Source organism: Haliotis rufescens, unplaced genomic scaffold (assembly GCF_023055435.1).
Source record: "Haliotis rufescens isolate VD_foot unplaced genomic scaffold, xgHalRufe1.0.p SCAF_4, whole genome shotgun sequence".
Classification (NCBI taxonomy): domain Eukaryota; kingdom Metazoa; phylum Mollusca; class Gastropoda; order Lepetellida; family Haliotidae; genus Haliotis; species Haliotis rufescens.
In genome coordinates this window covers 35,116,183-35,137,424 of record NW_025964112.1, presented here as the reverse complement: position 1 = coordinate 35,137,424, position 21,242 = coordinate 35,116,183, and the positions used below count along the sequence as shown (strand labels likewise).

Below are 21,242 nucleotides of genomic sequence, written 5' to 3'. Positions count from 1 at the left end.
AATCGGAATTTCTTCTCGGGTCGAGTCAAAACAATGTATTTTGGCCAAGAAGATTAATATAGGCTTCATGTACATCGATGATCTGATATCAGTCAATAACCATCAAATAGTCGATCCCTTCCACTGGTTTACCCACCTAAACTAGAAATAATGGAGCCCCGTGAGACCATCGTCTGTTTCATATTTATATCTATATATAGATATTCAAAGTGACAAAACACTTTCGACGGAACTATGACACGACGGATAACTTCAACTTTCCAATGATCAACTTTCCCTTTATGTGGATCAATATTCCAGCAACTTCAGCCTTTGGTATAATCTAGCAGGCTCTGTCAACGAAGATTTCAAACAGCGTCACACTACTCTTGCTCAAAAGCTGTTCCATCAAAGTTACAACATTCAAGGCCTCAGTTAAGCTTTCAACAAAACGGTTCATGGTAGACATGTGAAGGACATTTCCGAATCTGACGCATCCGTGACGAAACCTAGGTCAGATGCAATTTCCTATTTTGATATGTCCCAGTGGTTTTGTTAGGTAAACAACTGACTTGCTTTTGCATGTGTATTGCGTGTGCTCACCTGTTCGCGAACACCTGATATTATCACTATTGGATGGTGATGCATGAACGCATGCTCATGATAAGATCGGAATTGTACAATCGACTCTGCATTTGGCAGAGATTCTTATGAATATGGTAGGGTTGTTGTCGCTTTTATTTAACCAATTAATAATGTTACCAAGGAAGCAAATAAATCCACTTATATGGCAATGATTTGATGTCAAACCGTCATTCTTGTACTGGAATATATGTATTTCTTCCATTAGTTGTGTGTGTTTTCGAGTGCATATGGGGCATTAAATGTGACAGAATTTTTCGCATCATTTCATGACTTTCCATTTCAATGTCTGTTTAATATAGATCACTGCATATCCTGTGAAATAGTTTTGAAATAGTGTCAGTAAACCAAATATTGATGCACCCTATTAGTGTTGTCTATGATCTAAAATGTGAATTAAGAAATAGTTTAAATCTATCTAGAATCGACCAGGCTTGAGGAGATTTATTTTTCGAGGCCCAGAATTGAATCAGCTCTGGAAGGGACTTATGGAATCTATTGAAAGGAACCTCTAGTTAACACACTTAAATATCTAACTTCAAATTACAAAATAATTCTAAACTTAGTTTTATACACACCACAAATGCATATGTTTACATCTTCGTGCAGTTATGGAACAACTGTGTTATAATAATAAAACATAACACATAATATTACACATAATTCCCTGTGTAATAAATGAAAGTGACAAACGACTTTTTAGGGCTGCATACCTAAAAGGCAAGAGGCCAATTGTGATCATTCTGTTATGTATTATTATTTTATATATAGCCGTTTTTGCACCAGGGCTACCTCTTTAACCAGAGACTAGAAGCTCCTCAAAAACAACACCAGGTCCCGAGGCCCTGAAGCAGTTACCACAAAAATACATCTCAAAGCTCAAAGCTCAAGGACTAAGGACAGATAATTCAAAGTTAATTCATTTCAAAGTCACTTTTACCAGCTCATATATCGGAAACTGACAGTCTGGGGGCAACTACGGAATCAGATGCCAATTAATTTCACCTCGACTCCCAATTCGCTAAATGGCTTCGTTTGGCAGCCATATTTGATTGAAGGTTTCGGCGATGTGTTTTACCATTTTTCTCAGTATTTGTCTGCTCAGATCAAACTATGCACCCAATCGCTTCCAAACTTTCATACTTTGTGTCCATGCACCATACTACAAAGTTATTAGAAAACATGCTGAGATATGTCTTCGATGGTCGTCATATTGACTCCTACTACTGGGCCAAAGTTGTCTTCAAACTGTTTGCTCTCCTTGTTAAGTTTCCACCTTTGTTGTCTCATTACTTTTGTTGTTCTTACAGGTACACATATATGTACATTCTCTCGATGCTCGTGATATCAATCACTGGAGTGTCTGGTCCTGACTCGATTATTTACTGACCGCCGTCACATAGCTGGAATATTTATGAGTGCGGCGTAAAACAACAAACTAACCACCATCCCTCATAGCTTTTATTCACCTGAGCAAGGAGTAAGTACATAACCCGAAACGTTGTGTTCCTCATTATAAAGAAGTTGACATCCACAAATTCTCTTCCTTATGTGTATCGACCCGTGAAGATCCGGGGTAGAATAGCTCTTCAGCAACCCATGCTTGCCGTAAAACGTGACTATGCTTGTCGTAAAAGGCGACTAACGGGATCGGGTGGTCAGGCTCGCTGACTTGGTTGATGCATGTCATCGATCCCAATTGCGTGGATCGATGCTCATGATATAAGTCACTGGATTGTCTGGTCCAGACTCGATTATTTACTGACCGCTGTCATATAGCTGGAATATTGCTGAGTGCGGCGTAAAACAACAAACAAACAAACAAACCTTATGTGTATCACTTCTAAATGCCTTCGAAAACTTGCATTTGTTCACATGTCAAAGTCGGGTGATGTGGCTGGCGGTTGACGTTTTTGTAGGGTAGATATCTTCTACAATCGTTTTTTCCGAATCCATGACCTGCGGAACTTCTACAGTTCAAACGTGAACAATTTCTAACCGTTTTCAGATATCTCAAATATAAGCGGATATCTTTAGGGTCTACTTCTGATGCACAGTTTCTCATAAATTTCTTTGAAAATTCGTATCTTCATTGATTTTTCAAAACAATTATTGCAAATAGCTGATTCCTGTCATTATAATAAACACAAACAAACATCATTATGTTTTGCTTATTTTAATTCGAGAAAGCATTTTCGACTGTACTGCTACGGTAATGAAGCTTGAAATACACGGTATTAGGGTTTTAGTTGACAATACACCAGTTCCTCGCCAATGTGCACACATTGCGAATAGAACCAGGGGCTTTGTCGTGACGAGCCAACTCTTTAACCACTGGACTACACAATCACCCTGATGTACACAGAAACTAGGGTATGTTGGTGGGAAGAAAGAAAACATTCTCAAATAGATAATAGACTAAAATATTTATCTCTCATACCAATAATCGTTACAGTCCGTTGTAAAACAGAAAGTCCTAATCAGTCGTATTGCTTCTGTAGTAGCTGACTAAATTATTAATAATTATTTAATATCAATAATCAATTTAATACGTGGTAAAACAGAAACACCCACCCAGTTTAACAGTCATAACAGAGGAATAAGCGATTCAGAATGGCCAACTCCCCTTTACTGTTATATACTAATACACATAACGTTATCACACCTAGGTCACTCTGTGCAGATACCCCTGAAGAACAGGTAACCCATGCTAATCAGATAAGCCCACAAATTATCATCGGACAATTTGGCTGAGTGTGAGTCATCGTTCCCCGCATCTTATCAGTTTGTTGACGTGGCCCTGGCCTGTGTTTGAATGACTGACATGAAAAAGCGTCAATAATTGTTTAGATTATTAATATAATTAAACTGTTTAGGCAAGATGTTTTCTTTTCATTAAGGTGTCATTAAATATGTCTTGGTCGTGTGGGTCCAATGATCATATACATATTCCCACCACTCCTTCGACTAGTCGTCAATGAGAAACGATACATGCATTGCAGTGTATCCATCATGCCTCATTGCGTAAGAACATCCATCCACTTGCTTTAACAATTAATAAGATAGTTCGACCTTTCCCACGGCTTGTCGTGTGTATGCTATTAGTCAGCAGATATTCAGTGCGTTCTTTTCATATAGGAGTGTCCATGGTCATGCTCTATTTAGTAATATGAATTAAGTATATGATTTGCTTGTTTGTTTGTTGTTAAAAGCCGCGAACAGCAATTTTCAAACTGTATGACGAGTCTGGGCCAGACAATCCAGTGATTGACATCATGAGCATCGATCTAAGAAATTGGGATACGATGACATGCATCAACCAAGTCAGCGAGCCTGATCACCTGATCCCGTTAGTCGCAAGTCCAGTTCTAACCCGGATCGTCACTGGTTTGAAGGCTATGATCATCTTCAGTACATCGACCTTTGAATTTAATTTAATGTTCGAACTAAAAACCGATCACGTCTGTTAGCCTTATCTCTATTGGTACGATTTGGCTTCAATACATGCATAATGTGTGGTCGAGCCTGGTGATAGAGGTCTCCCTGTCCCTGGCGTTTGGTCGAGCCTGGTGATAGTGGTCCCCCTTGTCACTGGCGTTTGGTCGAGCCTGGTGATAGAGGTCTCCCTGTCCCTGGCGTTTGGTCGAGCCTGGTGATAGTGGTCCCCCTTGTCACTGGCGTTTGGTCGAGCCTGGTGATAGAGGTCTCCCTGTCCCTGGCGTTTGGTCGAGCCTGGTGATAGTGGTCCCCCTTGTCACTGGCGTTTGGTCGAGCCTGGTGATAGAGGTCTCCCTGTCCCTGGCGTTTGGTCGAGCCTGGTGATAGTGGTCCCCCTTGTCACTGGCGTTTGGTCGAGCCTGGTGATAGAGGTCTCCCTGTCCCTGGCGTTTGGTCGAGCCTGGTGATAGTGGTCCCCCTTGTCACTGGCGTTTGGTCGAGCCTGGTGATAGAGGTCCCCCGGTCCCTGGCGTTTGGTCGAGCCTGGTGATAGAGGCCCCCCGGTCCCTGGCGTTTGGTCGAGCCTGGTGATAGAGGCCCCCCTGTCCCTGGCGTTTGGTCGAGCCTGGTGATAGAGGCACCCCGGTCCCTGGCGTTTGGTCGAGCCTGGTGATAGAGGCCCCCCTGTCCCTGGCATTTGGTCGAGACCTGGTGATAGAGGTCCCCCTGTCCCTGGCGTTTGGTCGATCCTGGTGATAGAGGTCCCCCTGTCCCTGGCGTTTGGTCGAGCCTGGTGAAAGCGGTCCCCCTGTCCCTGGCGTTTGGTCGAGCCTGGTGATAGAGGTCCCCCTGTCCCTGGCGTTTGGTCGAGCCTGGTGATAGAGGTCTCCCTGTCCCTGGCGTTTGGTCGAGCCTGGTGATAGTGGTCCCCCTGTCCCTGGCGTTTGGTCGAGCCTGGTGAAAGCGGTTCCTATAAATCCCTCAACCATTTCTGAAGCAACCACTGTCTTCAAACGGACCATCTCTCTCGTCTGATAAATCTAATAGAAATAATAACTAGTTGTATTTCTTAACAACCCTTGTCAGTACTTGAATGTTCCAACAATTTTGTTGCTTGTTTCATCAAGAAGCGTTATCAATAAAGCGTAAAAACACAAGTTGTCATCCATACAGATTGTTTGTTATTCGTAAAAGCTATTTTATGCACCCGTCAATCAAGGACCTCACGACAAACCTTTCAGGCAGTAACGACACTTGACCCTCAGTGCGAGATGGGGCAGAACTCTCTAAGAACACTCAGCAGCAATATTAATCTATGTACTCATAGTTTACGAATCACGGGTCTGTCTGGAGGCTGGGAGTTTGTTTGGGGACGAACTATTTATTCAGGTACTTCTGCAAAACCAGATATTTTTTTATTAAAAAATTTAAGCCTAAATATTTTGTATGGGGATCAGCTATTTTTCAGCTTCATCTGCAAAACAAGATATTTTTGATTAAAACTAAATGCTTAAATATTTGTTTACAAAATGCAGCTTGCAATAATGTAATCTTTGTGGCTGTAAATGTCTTATTTTGTAATAGTCCCAGACTTATTCTTTTTCCAGCATGGGACAATTCGGTTTTCGATAAGCTGTTTCTTCTCGTAAATAGAATTGTAAAATTATAGTTTTACAATGGTCATTACAGAGTGTACAATGATGTACACACCATTAAATTGCATTGCATCATGCGATGTGGCCCTTGTTGAGCGTTTCTGACCTGTGCCTTTAGCAGGGTTTCAGTGATTTTCAGTGACCCTTTCGTATACCTTTTACCGCCAGTTTGCCATTTACACACAATGAATCTGTTTCGTCGGAATTCTCTGCCATTGACGTTTTATATTTAAATGATGGGCTAAAGTCCCCGAGTTTCAGTATAAAGCTCGGTTGCATCAGTTATGCTGCGTCAACTACAAAAGAAATGTTTTGGCCCTCCACTGTGTTATTGAAGCGGTAGGGCAGAACATAATTACCCTATTCGCGAACACCTGGTGTCATCACTGTTTTTCATTGATCATTCATATAATTTTCACCGCTATTTTGCCTTTTAGACCCAGTGAAACCTGTTTTGGGTGGACAATTATTCTCTGATGTTGCCGCTTGATGCTAAAAGTAGCACAATGATATGAGACTTGTTTTTGGGATTAAACTGCGCTTAGATTCAACAGTCAATGGTCAAATTTAAATATTTTAACTGCACCTGGTCAGCACATGCATTTCCATGATGTTTGAAGGGTTCTTCTTCATCATTCTGAACAGTGAACGTTCTGCCATTGTTTGAGTATGTGGTTGCTTAAATATCAGAGTGTTCCAGCATGCTCTAAGAGGTTAAAAGAGATCAATCAATTTATAATGTGAAACTCTTTGGTCGAGCTGATTGACCTACAATGTACAGGCTGTGTGAAAACAGGCTACGGGAGTATCTTTCTCTGTAAAGCTCTGATTGACCTACAGGTGCGTGATGAAAACAGGCTACGGGAGGATCTTTCTCTGTAAAGCATTAATTGACCTACAAGGTGTGCGATGAAAACAGGTTACGGGAGGATCTCTCTGTAAAGCACTGATTGACCTACAGGTGTGTGATGAAAACAGGTTATGGGAGTATCTTTCTCTGTAAAGTCTGGATTGCCCTACAGGTGTGGGATGAAAACAGGTTACGGGAGGATCTTTCTCTGTAAAGCACTGACTGACCTACGGGTGTGCGATTAAAACAGGTTACGGGAGGATCTTTCTCTGTAAAGCACTGATTGCCCTACAGGTGTGTGATGAAAACAGGTTACGGGAGGATCTTTCTCTGTAAAGCACTGATTGACCTACAGGTGTGTGATGAAAACAGGTTACGGGAGGATCTCTCTGTAAAGCACTGATTGACCTTCAGGTGTGTGATGAAAACAGGTTATGGGAGTATCTTTCTCTGTAAAGTCTGGATTGCCCTACAGGTGTGGGATGAAAACAGGTTACGGGAGGATCTTTCTCTGGAAAGCACTGATTGCCCTACAGGTGTGTGATGAAAACAGTTTACGGGAGGATCTTTCTCTGTAAAGCACTGATTGCCCTACAGGTGTGGGATGAAAACAGGTTACGGGAGGATCTTTCTCTGTAAAGCACTGACTGACCTACAGGTGTCTGATGAAAACAGGTTACGGGAGGATCTTTCTCTGTAAAGCACTGATTGACCTACAGGTGTGTGATGAAAACAGGTTACGGGAGTATCTTTCTCTGTAAAGTCTGGATTGCCCTACAGGTGTGGGATGAAAACAGGTTACGGGAGGATCTTTCTCTGTAAAGCAATGACTGACCTACAGGTGTGTGATGAAAACAGGTAACGGGAGGATCTTTCTCTGTAAAGCACTGATTGACCTACAGGTGTGTGTGATGAAAACAGGTTATGGGACGATCTTTCTCTGTAAAGCACTGACTGACCTACAGGTGTGTGATGAAAACAGGTTACGGGAGGATCTTTCTCTGTAAAGCACTGACTGACCTACAGGTGTGTGATGAAAACAGGTTACGGGAGAATCTCTCTGTAAAGCACTGACTGACCTACGGGTGTGCGATTAAAACAGGTTACGGGAGGATCTCTCTGTAAAGCACTGACTGACCTACGGGTGTGCGATTAAAACAGGTTACGGGAGGATCTCTCTGTAAAGCACTGATTGACCTACAGGTGTGTGATGAAAACAGGTTACGGGAGGATCTTTCTCTGTAAAGCACTGACTGACCTACTGGTGTGCGATTAAAACAGGTTACGGGAGGATCTCTCTGTAAAGCACTGATTGCCCTACAGGTGTGTGATGAAAACAGGTTACGGGAGGATCTTTCTCTGTAAAGCACTGACTGACCTACAGGTGTCTGATGAAAACAGGTTACGGGAGGATCTTTCTCTGTAAAGCACTGACTGACCTACAGGTGTGTGATGAAAACAGGTTACGGGAGGATCTTTCTCTGTAAAGCACTGACTGACCTACGGGTGTGCGATTAAAACAGGTTACGGGAGGATCTCTCTGTAAAGCACGGATTGCCCTACAGGTGTGTGATGAAAACAGGTTACGGGAGGATCTTTCTCTGTAAAGCACTGATTGACCTACAGGTGTGTGATGAAAACAGGTTACGGGAGGATCTTTCTCTGTAAAGCACTGATTGACCTACAGGTGTGTGTGATGAAAACAGGTTACGGGAGGATCTTTTTTCTGTAAAGCACTGATTGACCTGCAGGTGTGTGATAAAACAGGTTACGGGAGGATCTCTCTGTAAAGCACTGACTGACCTACAGGTGTGTGATGAAAACAGGTTACGGGAGGATCTTTCTCTGTGAGTGAGTGAGTGAGTGAATATGGTTTTACGCCGCTTTAGCAATATTCCAGCAATATCATGCGGGGGACACCAGAAATGGGCTTCACACATTGTACCCATGTCGGGAATCGAACCCGGGTCTTCGGCGTGACGAGCGAACGCTTTTACCACTAGGCTACCCGACCGCCCCTCTTTCTCTGTAAAGCACTGACTGACCTACGGGTGTGCGATTAAAACAGGTTACGGGAGGATCTCTCTGTAAAGCACTGACTGACCTACAGGTGTGTGATGAAAACAGGTTACGGGAGGATCTTTCTCTGTACAGCACTGACTGACCTACGGGTGTGCGATTAAAACAGGTTACGGGAGGATCTCTCTGTAAAGCACTGATTGACCTACAGGTGTGTGATGAAAACAGGTTACGAGAGTATCTTTCTCTGTAAAGTCTGGATTGCCCTACAGGTGTGGGATGAAAACAGGTAACGGGAGGATCTTTCTCTGTAAAGCACTGATTGCCCTACAGGTGTGTGATGAAAACAGTTTACGGGAGGATCTTTCTCTGTAAAGCACTGATTGCCCTACAGGTGTGGGATGAAAACAGGTTACGGGAGGATCTTTCTCTGTAAAGCACTGATTGACCTACAGGTGTGGGATGAAAACAGGTTACGGGAGGATCTTTCCCTGTAAAGCACTGATTGACCTTCAGGTGTGTGATGAAAACAGGTTACGGGAGGATATTATATGACTCACAACGCTATTTGCAATTACTTCAAAGTGAGTCTTCTCCTAATTGCCAGCAGGATAATGGCATCAGATGACGATCGCCAATCACATTTATCTGCATCCTTTGCGAAACGTCGTAGGCCAAATATGATTGGGATCTGTTAAGACTCAGTTGCAGCTCCAAACATAATCAACAATAATTAGTTGTCAGAAATGTATTACTATCTAATGTAAGCAGTGGTGTTGAAGTTATTTAGATGCTTTTGGAGTTAATTGTAATCTGGAATCTTCTAGTACAGCTATAGACTGATCCAGCATGACATGGAACTTTCTAGAAGGGATTTAGACAAAATAAGCGGGCAAAGAGTTTGACTCCCTCATCTCACATTACCGTAAGACTAGCGGTGATGTAAAGATCATGTTTCAACCTTGGATATCCAGTCTAGGCCTGTTACCACTGCTGTTGCATTTTATATTACAATTGTAATAATTTTTTAATTTGAAGTTTACACGATATACGGCTTTTCCATTGGACGAGAGGTCGGTCACATGACTGCGAAACACAATTTGACGTTCATACGTTTTTCACGAGACCGTGTACTTCAAATGACGTAAACACTGACGGACTACTTCCACATTCCTGGGGAAACCCCTGGGAATTCCCTAGCACGAAAACGTACATAAGCGTTCTTTCTGATCATTTAGAACCTTTATTCTTGGTCTCAGCGTTTCAGTATACATTGAGAAATGTCACAGAGCGTGACTGCATGCTTGTTCACGAATATCCTCGCTAGGGCCTATCCTAATTAACAAACGACGCTTTATTCACCTCTCAATGATCGGCCAGTTGATCATTGATGATTTTACACATGTAACCGCCACGGGTTCATTAACAACTTCGGAAATCTCTCCTGTCACGTTTATCGTGTCGGCCATTTTGACGTCTTGTACTTGATGTAAATGAATTACGACGCGCTGTCATTGCGACTGACTTACTGAGCTCATCTAATGAGGATTTGGACACATGTGCTGCGTAAGATGTTTCTGAAGAGCAAGTTGTGCATCCATACGCTCACGTCACCTCTCTTTTTGAGGAACTATTTTACTCCGCGATATAGCTGGTTGTTGTATGGCTGTAAGGATAAACATGAAGTCACACGTACTAAATAAAATTGTGTTTAGATCTTAGCCTACATACGTTCATACAGAGTGAACACACAAAGTGAAAGTCAATCCTTAATTGCCATTGAATTATGTACTGTCATTGTAATAGTACTGCAATTGAATCTTATACTGACATTGTAATTTTAAATGCCATTGGATTTTGTACTCTAAGTTGTACTGTCATTGTAATTACTTTGCAGTAATTTGTATTACTTTGTAAACCTACATAATTTTATAATTATACAATTTTTGAGTGTATAATATTTCTTTGTTATTTGTTGATTTCACACTGAGTTCTTTGGCGTATACGTTTCTGGGTTGACATATTGTTCCAATTTGGAAGTCGACACGTAACAATACATTGAAGGCTATCACAAGATTTGCTATGCATCGGAGTTAGGTTAAATATATATGTACTTTACAGTACCCCCGTGCTGACATCATCTGTGTAATCCAATCAACGGTTACAGTTTGTAGTTTGTTGACCTTGTAATCCTATGTATCAACATAATCCTCTGAGGTCCACACGTATTCTACCAACGATACCGGTGTGCCTGGATCACAACTTGGCCGCCTCCATAGTCAAGTGGATAGAGCGTCTGCTCGGGGAGGGGAAGGGCGGTGGTTCGATCCCCGGCTGCGTCATACCAAATGACGATAAAAGATGGCATTTGTTGTTCCATCACTGAAGGATAAAACAAGGACTGGTCCGCGCGGGGCCAGTATACTATGTCTCAGTTGCGTATTCATGTCAAAAGGAGGCATGGTATCTCAATGGACTAGCACTATGAAAACGGATTTAGCCCAGACTAGTATAAGCAGCCACACACACACTCTTACATGTAAGCACAGGCATGCACATGGTCAAACGTAAACACCTAAGTATGTAATTGCGTAATCGTTTTGTCACCTCCTCATTAGAATGTGTTTAAACCTAATTTATTATCTTTTTAACTTGCGCCTGTCAAACGAAGAATGATAATATTTATGTTTAGGTGTATAAAATGTGAATTGTGAAAAAAGAAAGAATTTGGAGCACGGCGTCACGTGTCACATCTTCCATTATACTGTTACCTCCACTACCCTGTATCCACCATTATTCTGTATCCACCTCTACCCTGTATCCTCCATTATTCTGTATCCACCACTGCCCTTTATCCTCCATTATTCTGTATCCACCACTACCCTGTATCCTCCATTATTCTGTATCCACCACTGCCCTTTATCCTCCATTATTCTGTATCCACCACTACCCTGTATCCTCCATTATTCTGTTTCCACCACTACCCTGTATCCTCCATTATTCTGTATCCACCACTACCCTGTATCCTCCATTATTCTGTATCCACCACTACCCTGTATCCTCCATTATTCTGTATCCACTATTGCATGTTATAACCCACTGCCCTTTTTCAACCACTACCTTGTGTTCACCACTACTCTGTTAGCACAAATGCCTTCTATCTGTGTGCAACCCAGTTAAGATCCAACTCAGAGCAGGTCTTCACCAACCCTTACTTGTAAGAGGTGAACAACGGGATTGGGTGGTCAGGCTCGCTGACTTGGGTGATGCATGTCATCGTATCCAAAATGCGTAGATCGATGCTCATGATGCCAATCATTGGATTGTCTGGTTCAGACTCGATTGTTTAAAGACCGCCATCATTGAGTTAGAACCAACCACATCATTTTGTATGGTTTTCATCTCCCTGCTCCACTTCAGAGGAAGTCAACAGGCGTGAGAAATGCCTTTGGTCCAGTTTACATGTGATATTCTGTCTGTAAGTATGCTGTAGATCCCCCAAAATGTTCCATTTGCTTTTATATCAAATGTGTCACAACTTCAATCTGTCACCTACCTGGGTCTCTCATCTGAGCCATGTTTCGTTATCGGTGTGCAATTTAACGCACACTCCCTGGGGATATATGTTATATAGATATCACTGTTTACTTTTGCATGTTCGTCTTTTGGGTCCTTTCTGAACAAATATACCATTTCAGAAAAAAAATATAAGGTGAGCTACAGAGACACGTGGCTCTATTTTAAATGGCTTAATATACATGTATGTGGGTCCATCGTTATGATCTGTGTTTGTCTTCCGGTAACCAAGGGCAACGGGAAGGTGTTGATCATTGTGGATGAACTGGACAGAGCAGAGCTGCAATCAGACATTTCACATTATAACAGATCAACCCTAACACCATTCTGTGTTTGTAACTTTCATGAATTAAAGAAACCGCAAAATCAAAATTTCAAGTAAAATATTTCTACATATGTTAATTATTGTCAGTGATTTACAACATTCTTTTCTTGATTTACACTCTCCATCCATAAAGGTAACCTAGTAATGATGTATGGTCTGGAATAAAAGAGAGCAATGTAACAGTTTCCATGATGCGATTTCTAAAGGTGTCAGAACCGATAAGAGTGTATCAATGAAGCCTGAAATCCATTCTTGTAAGCAGTTTTAGTCTCACGTCCCCGATAACCAACCACTGTTGGTATTATTGGCCGAACAGATCCCAAACTATCTACGTCTAAGGTATATAATTGTAACATTAGGTACTCAGTTATTGTGTTGCATTTGTTAATCGTAATCATCATATTATCACAGTTTATCTTCATGATGCAAACCACCTGAAACCATGCATATATCCTGCTAGTACTACTTCCTATCCCTTTGCTTCATTTAATACAGAAGTTCAAATTCAAAATAACTCAAATACTGTTATTAATAAAGTGTGTTGAGGAATATATTAGTTCAGCGTGTTTTATCTATTTCTACAACTTATCCTCCCCTCCTGCCGGTTTCATAGTGCTAGCCCACTGAGATACCACTTCCTCTATCCCCTTAATGCCGAGTGCCAGCAGGTTTATAACAAATACCATTTTTAACGTCTTTTGGTGAGACGCGCGGCAGGGCCTCGAACTACTGATCATCCGCTCTCCGGGCAGACGCTCTTTCCACGAGACCACGGACGCAGTCAGCTTATTAGAAATAAGATTGGTGTTCATTATGTGAATATCGACAAAACCCTTACTGATTGACTGACATAATTTATGCATGTACCCTATTACTAAAGTTCTCATGTACTGGCAACGCTCTTGCTTTTAATTGGCACATATGATTTAGTAACGACCCTTTGTACGTTCACGACAATTATGCTAGGTTTGAGATCCTGAAGGTTCAAACTTCTGACATCTCGGTTTCATATATTTTTTCTAACATTGGGTCATTCTTTTTTCCTCAGATGTAGAACACCAGCATGCATGTTTTGGTTTAGCTCTGATTCTACAAGGTGTTATTTGAGTACGTGAGTACGTTTCGCAATCCTAAACCCATGAAACCAACAAGGTTGTCTAAAAATCGACCATTGTGATAATTGGTTATTGACATTTCATGGGTCTTGTTGGTAATTGCAAACGTTTCTAAAGAGTGTTAATACATTATTCACCAACCATCTTCATTTTTATTACATACAAAAACTCCATTTGCAAATATTTTCCCCAATTATGCACGAGTATAAGTAACAATTATCTGTCACGTATGCAATGATTTAGTTGTGAAGTATTCTCAATACGATGTGGAAGATAGCAGCGTTCTCCTTGGTCCTCGCTGTTAGTGTCAAATCGAATGTTGGTGATTGTGCGTCTATATGTGCTGACTTTACCAGACTTCCACAAGTGAAAATGAATACTAATCTCGTAAAATCTCCGCATCGTCATACAAGTGCTACCTTCCTGAAATGTGTGAAGATTTGCCTTGGCTGGTCCCTGTGCAAGTCCTTTGACTATGTCATGGCTGAACAGCGATGCACTCTCAACGAGAAGGACGAAACCGATCTAAAATCAACATCATTGGAGTTCGAAGAAGGGACTATATACAGGTGAGGGCATTTGTATTCTTTGCCACAGATTCTATTAAATCACCTATATGATGACAAAACCATATGCATAAGAAATATCTGGCAAAAACGATTATAATCATGAGCAAGTGTGTTTGAATCACTATCAAACTATCCAATTTGAGCGTATCACGCCCCACCGGTGCCACCCGTCCCAAACACATGCAAAGGCAAGTCAATTGTTCACCTGAAATCACGGCAACATGTGGTACACGACAAAATAGGGACTTTGCATCGGACATCATTTTTGTCACTGGTGTGTCAAATTTGGAAATGTCCATCACATGTCTACCATAAAAAGAATACTTTACTGAGGCGTCAAACAACTTCTGACGCTCTTTGAAATCTTTGCAGAAAGAACATGCTCGGTTGTACCTCAAAAGTTGTGAAATGTTGACACCAAGGACAGGAGCTGCAGGGATATTGCTCGACATAAAGAGAAAGTTGACTATTGGAAAGTTTAAATATAATCGGGTTAATTCTATTAACTGGTCTTAGTAATTCCATACAAGTTCTGTTCTGTCTGTTGGTGTCTGTTGTCTAAGGCACCAGAATTCACTGACAGAGTCTAACAGGCAAACGACGAGTGGGTTATTTTGAAGCGAGGTTTTGAAACGTCTTTAGATGCTCAGTCAAAACATAAGGAACGTGAATGTGCTTATTTGCGCTTCTCAGCAATATTTCAGGATATTTAACGAGAATGTATTTTAGTTGTCAATTATTTCTAAACACATACATCATGGTAATGCGTATTTCTGTGATGCTATACAATAATCCGTGTAAAGTTTACGTCATGCACAGTATAAGTAAGTTCACTTTTCACGATTTGCTGATGATAACATCGATCTGTTAATGAAAACATCGATCTGTTAATGAAAACATCGATCTGCTAATGGAGCAGAAATCACACACCGTTTTCCACTGCCAGCAAGCTCCTAGTTTATTCAGTGACAAAATCGACTGTTGTTACAATGAGATTACATAGTTACTATAGTTAATCCGCCATGCCATGACAGATTAACTTCAGTAATATGAAAGAATCGGGTGATCCTTGACTTCTTTTGAGTAGTATAGTGCCAGCCACAATCATTTCCCAGTCCATCATTACAAGATCAATTACAAAATCAATGTCAAGAACATGTCCGAAAATCGAAGTTCGATTTGCACACAAACTGACCGCTCTCCGGCGGTGGATGAATCGAAGGGCGTTGTCTAATGACGTCACGTAACTTCCATGTAAGTTTTATCCTCCGTTGTTTGTAATTTTTATTGAGCGTATGCTGGACGGATATTATCATGCCAAGGACAAATTCCATCCATTTTAGTCCTAATAACGGTAACGGAAGGAATAGTAGAAGGGACATTGTCTCATTTATGCACAAATTATCGCCTTTATACAAATTTTAGATGGGACGACAATTGGACAACGCCACGTTTGACCTTGATGTCGCCTTGTCGCTTTGTCGCCCTTTGACAGAAAAATTTGATTCAAAACGCGACAATGCGACAATTGGTGAAAACGTCGCGCTTTCATAAATTTGTCACGTTGTATTGCTTTTGTAAGGGCGGCTTTAATAACGCTATTTTTCAGGGCTTTTTCATTCTGGAAATTAAATAATATACCATTATCGCGTAACGTGCAATCACGATAAATATGAGGTGACCCAGGAAGAAATTATTTTATTTGTATACGAAGACTGAAAAGTATTGCCTAATGTTCCTAATAACCTATGATATGGGTTTCCTGAAGCGTTGTTTTATCAAACATGGCGCGCTATAACTCATTTGGGATTATATGTGTTTGTTTGTATGATGGTTGGTTGGTAAACGTCGCACCCACCATTAATAGTTCTGCTATATGACCACGGTCTGGAAATAATCGAGTGTTTACCAGACAATCAAGTTATTGATACCACGAGCATTGATCAACCCATTTTGGGCACGATGATCACGGAATTCAGCGAGCCTCGTCACCCGATCCCGTAATCGCCTCTTACCACAAGCAAAGGTTGCTGACCACCGATATGGTATCTTAATATACTACTCAAAGTTTGCTGAGGATCAAGTTTTGGTGATCACCCACCAAATAAAGATTGAAATATTCCGGTACACAATGATTGGGTAACCCCAAACGAACCTAGATTTCATGATGCACGGATAGAGGCTCGCAGTCATGGGCACGATGTGCACAAGGTGCTTGAAAACCTATATTTGGGGGTATGGTGACCCCGAATCGTAGCAAAGCATTATCAGAGAGCACGGCACTATTTGCCGATAATGACCGCTATGGAAGGGGTTAAATCATGATTTGGGTTTGGATCAATAGAGCTTGGAAAACCTCCATTTCCTTCAACGGGGCACGATGACAGGTGTGGGTTGAGTGCAATCGGGCGGGACTTCATCCTCATGGACGATAAGGCACGACCTCATCGTGCCAGGGTCATTGATGCCTACTTAGGGCAGGAGACCGTTGCCCGCATGGAGTGCCCAGCTTGGTCACCAGACCTCAACCCTATCAAATAACTCTATCGACCTCAAACCGTCCGGCAACTCTACAGGAAATTAGTAGTGATTTTACTGAAGAGTAGGGCGATCTTTCCTTGGCGATAATCCAGACACTTAGTGGGAGCATAAGACGACGGTGCCAGGATGTGATCGCATGACGTGGATCACATATGCACTTATGGGGGGAAGGTTTTCTTGAGTTTTGACGTTTCAGTTTTGGTAAGACACTCGGAATATTGTTAAATAGTGTTAACCATACCCACTCACTCACTTAGATAAGTATACGGAAATCAGATCTAATGTCAAGAGTCTCAGAAACAATAATTTATAGAAATGTCAAACAATTTTGACATGAAACCGAAAACTGCCAGTTTCATGAACTTATCGAATACTACTACGTGTATGACAAGCAATCGGTAAGACGACGGTGCCAGGATGTGATCGCATGACGTGGATCACATATGCACTTATGGGGGGAAGGGTGTTTTCTTGAGTTTTGACGTTTCAGTTTTGGTAAGACACTCTCATTTTGACGGGTGATTTGACTGATTATTGGTCACATGGTGTTTATTGGCATTGTCTGGCACATGACAACATGCCTTCACGCAATATTGTGTCTTGCTATTTGAAAAGATGCACACATAAAGATTACCATATAAAGTGATGATCCTTAGCACACTTTGAGTAGAATATGTATTCGTCCAAAAAGCGAACATATATGTCATATTAGCCAATAACATGTCGTTTAAATCCTAACCCAGTGCGCATGATGAGCATTGTGATACCGGATTATATGTTGACCTTCATGTACACGATTACATGGCTGTCAAAAAGATCAAGCAAGATAACTGTCCTCTGGTACTCCAGCTCGCTTCACAGCCCGACTCTGACCAAACGCCATGTCATCTTTGGATAAAATGAAAAATGTATATATCCGCTGTCTGCGTAAAGTGGAATCCCCATGCGTCGTTCCAAAGACGACATTGTGACTGCGTCCATAAGTAATGTAAGCAATTTTCTAGTTTCCGAGCCAGTAGTCCTTCGAAAGGTCCCCAAATCCATCTTTAAATTCTTGCCATGACTGGTTGAAATTGGTGGACCCATATACACGTCTTTGAATGAATGTGTTGCCCTCATTACTCATTCTACACCAGACTTTGAATGGGGTAGGCGACATATCTGGCTGAATTATGTATACTCCTGCTCCCGAATAACGATATGTGCTGTATCCTTCCGATCTTGGCTGGTATAATGGAGTTATATTTTAGCTGGACTAACGAATCTAAGCATAGTCCAATTAAAATCGCGGAAAGAAATCGCAATCCTGTTCGTAAACTGTCGTGTAGATTTCGGTCGATTGCAGGATTTGCAAAGTATGTGCACAGCCAAATCTTTGCATGTTTTTAATCAAGGTGCTCACGTGATTTCACGCATTTCGCGATGTAAGACACGTTTTATCACAATACAGATCTTGATTACTTTGGTCTTCTTTCGGAGATTATGTCAGAACTGTCACCAACTGGTCAGTTTCACACTACTGTTTTCTGGTTCACTCCAATAGTTCATGTAGTCTTTGCTGTTGCGACATTGTAATTGATAATAATTCTAATATTGAATACACTTGTTAGATTATACCATCATTTTGTGTTTTATGTTGTATACTACTCAACTTTAGATTAGAGACGATGTGATATTGTCGGAATATTGTTAAATAGTGTTAACCATACCCACTCACTTAGATAAGTATACGGAAATCAGATCTAATGTCAAGAGTCTCAGAAACAATAATTTATAGAAATGTCAAACAATTTTGACATGAAACCGAAAACTGCCAGTTTCATGAACTTATCGAATACTACTACGTGTATGACAAGCAATCGGTATCATATAGTCCCCACATGAACTCAGATCCCGTTATTTTCATTTCAGTTCCATCTCACTGTGGGAAAGACGTTTCTCTGGGGTCTGTGACGGCCATGTCTGCGCTGACAATGACTACTGCTATGTCACCAGAGACGGCACAGCGGACTGTGCACATTTTCCTTAGTTGATGTATCTCGATCGCGATTTCTATTTCTATTTGCGTGTTTGAACTGTCAGCAATATATATAATTCGCCTTGTGGGCCATTACATTATCACATATGCATGGTTGTTTGTTTGTTCATCTTGTTTGTTCATTTGTTGGTTGTTTAACGCCGCACTATTTCAGCTATATGACGACGGTCTGTAAATAATGGGAGTCTAAACCTAACAATCCAGTGATTGATATCATGATCATCGATGTACGTAATTGGGATACGATGACATGCATCAACCAAGTCACTACCCGATCTTACAACAAGCATAGTCACCTCTTGTGACAAACATGAGTTGATGAAGGCATGTTCTAACCCGGATCTTCACGGGTCTAGGTATATATTAATAATAATAATATAATATAAATTCTTATTTTGAAGTTTAGGGGATTTCCGATGATTTGGTTGGTTTATTTGCTGATCCACATGACCTGTTCATTTATCACCAAACTTCAAAAAGTTTACAAAGTATAAACTTCACCTTTTGACGTTTACACGATTTTTGATAGGAACTACTTTTCATGGGGAATCGCCGAGTGAAACCATTCTCTGTTCTCTCCCCTGCTGACCACGATCGTGAGGATCCGCAATGTCGGACAATAAATTAACGTTTCTTATTAACTCAAGGTGTCATTAAACAGTTATTAACATATTCGCATTACTTACATGGCACATTTATGTATGTACGATCTTTGAATCAAGGAACGTCTCCAAGTACAATCCCGCATACTGATGTCGGTGGACACACCATTTTGTAAAAGTTGATCACCGGTTGTGATGTCTTACGTCAACATATATTGTACATATCTAGTAACGTCTTTGAGGTGAAGGTCGGGTGAAAAAGCAAATTCATTTCTGATGATAAATTAATAAAGTAACGCTCGTTGATTAACAATGCGGTTTTTTATATTATGGAGTTTAAACTACTTTGTTTTGCGTAAATGTGAAGAATATATCTGCTAGTGGGTCACTGCCTACCAATGTAAGCGGTAACGTAACTCGTCTAAAATGTGCGTCACAGTAAAACTGGCATCCCTTAAACTTGAGACCCGGGGTAGAATAGGTCTTCAGTTACCCATTCTGGCCGTAAAAGGCGACTATGCTTGTCGTAAGAGGCGACTGATAGGATTGGGTGGTCAGGCTCGCTGACTTGGTAGATGCATGTCATCGTATCCCGATTGCGTGGATCGATGCTCATGATGGCAATCACTGGATTGGCTGGTCCAGATTCGATTATTTACAGACCGCCGTCATATAGCTGGAATATTGCTGAGTGCGGCATAAAACAACAAACCAACCAACCCTTAAACATGAAAATACGAATTCAGTCAGATGCATAGCAAAATACAAGACCTCAACGCCAGAAAATAACCAGTCTCGATTATCCAACGAAACATATCAACGCCGCTTGACAGTATAATGTGATTAGAGACTCTGGTTTGGTGATATGAAACTCGCATATAAGATGCCGCGTACATATATATTGAAAGAAGCGTAAGTATAATATATGAATAACTCGCATTCTTTACAGCCGTGTGAAATCCTGTCTTGAATGTGCTCTGTTGTGGATGTATATTGTACAATTTAAATCATCTATTATACCCCGCAGCATAACTCAAAACCGTTCAATATTTCTGAGTCAAACTTTACAGCCGTGTGAAATCCTGTCTTGAATGTGCTCTGTTGTGGATGTATATTGTACAATTTAAATCATCTATTTTACCCCGCAGCATAACTCAAAACCGTTCAATATTTCTGAGTCAAACTTTGTACAGTTCATTCTAGCCATGAACCTTTTTATTTATAAATCCTATATTAGAAATTTCTATTTTTGTACGGTTTCCATGACATCAAACTGGACTGAAATGAGGGTAGGGTTTATTTCTGGGAGGATTACTTAAGGACCGTCCACTATTTCCGAAACAAACTGTATACACAGATATCAGTCCAGCCTTAAACTGGTGCCTTTTTTTGGTGTTTAACAATGTTTGAAATTGATATTTTTCCAGTGCTGTTTATGAATGTTAGACAATGTAATTATTTCCTGTTTCAAGCTAAAAGAAGTTGCAGTGATAGGATGTTTTAAGATATATGTGTTTGTTATTGGGACATCATATTGGAAGGTATGATCACTAGCATAAGTTTCACCGTATTTCATATGCCTTTTAACGAGTCTGCAGTGATATCGGTGATCTCAATGATATGGGCCAGTTGATGTTTTGGATAGCTGGCCATTTTGGGATGTGTGTGCATCTTGGTATAACTGACAATGCTTGCACAAATGTACCAAACGTTCCTATGTAACAGGGGGCACGGGTGGCCCAGTCGTCTAAGGCGCCGCGATTCGCTGTGCAGAGTTGCGTCCCTTGGGCACGCCAGAAACCTATGATTGTGGGTTCGAATCCTGGTTCGCCCCAGTTATGTTTCTAGGTTTGTCAGCACCATACCCGTGCTCGTGGGTTTCACCGAAGTGGT

General features: G+C 41.2%; 1 protein-coding gene across 1 annotated transcript; it reads left to right on the top strand.

Moving 5' to 3' along the window:
- The first annotated feature begins 13,851 nt into the window (after positions 1-13,851).
- Positions 13,852-18,906, top strand: LOC124149818. Its single transcript, XM_046521612.2, has 2 exons — positions 13,852-14,168; positions 18,621-18,906. Exons 1-2 carry the CDS (start codon positions 13,864-13,866, stop codon positions 18,736-18,738), a joined length of 423 nt encoding a protein of 140 aa, XP_046377568.2. The 5' UTR covers positions 13,852-13,863; the 3' UTR covers positions 18,739-18,906.
- Positions 18,907-21,242: the final 2,336 nt, after the last annotated feature.

Bases quoted from the DNA above. Each gene is read 5' to 3' on its own strand.
- LOC124149818 (XM_046521612.2), top strand. From the start codon at position 13,864: ATGTGGAAGATAGCAGCGTTCTCCTTGGTCCTCGCTGTTAGTGTCAAA. The intron at 14,169-18,620 runs GTGAGGGCATTT...TTTTCATTTCAG, and splicing joins GAAGAAGGGACTATATACAG to TTCCATCTCACTGTGGGAAA.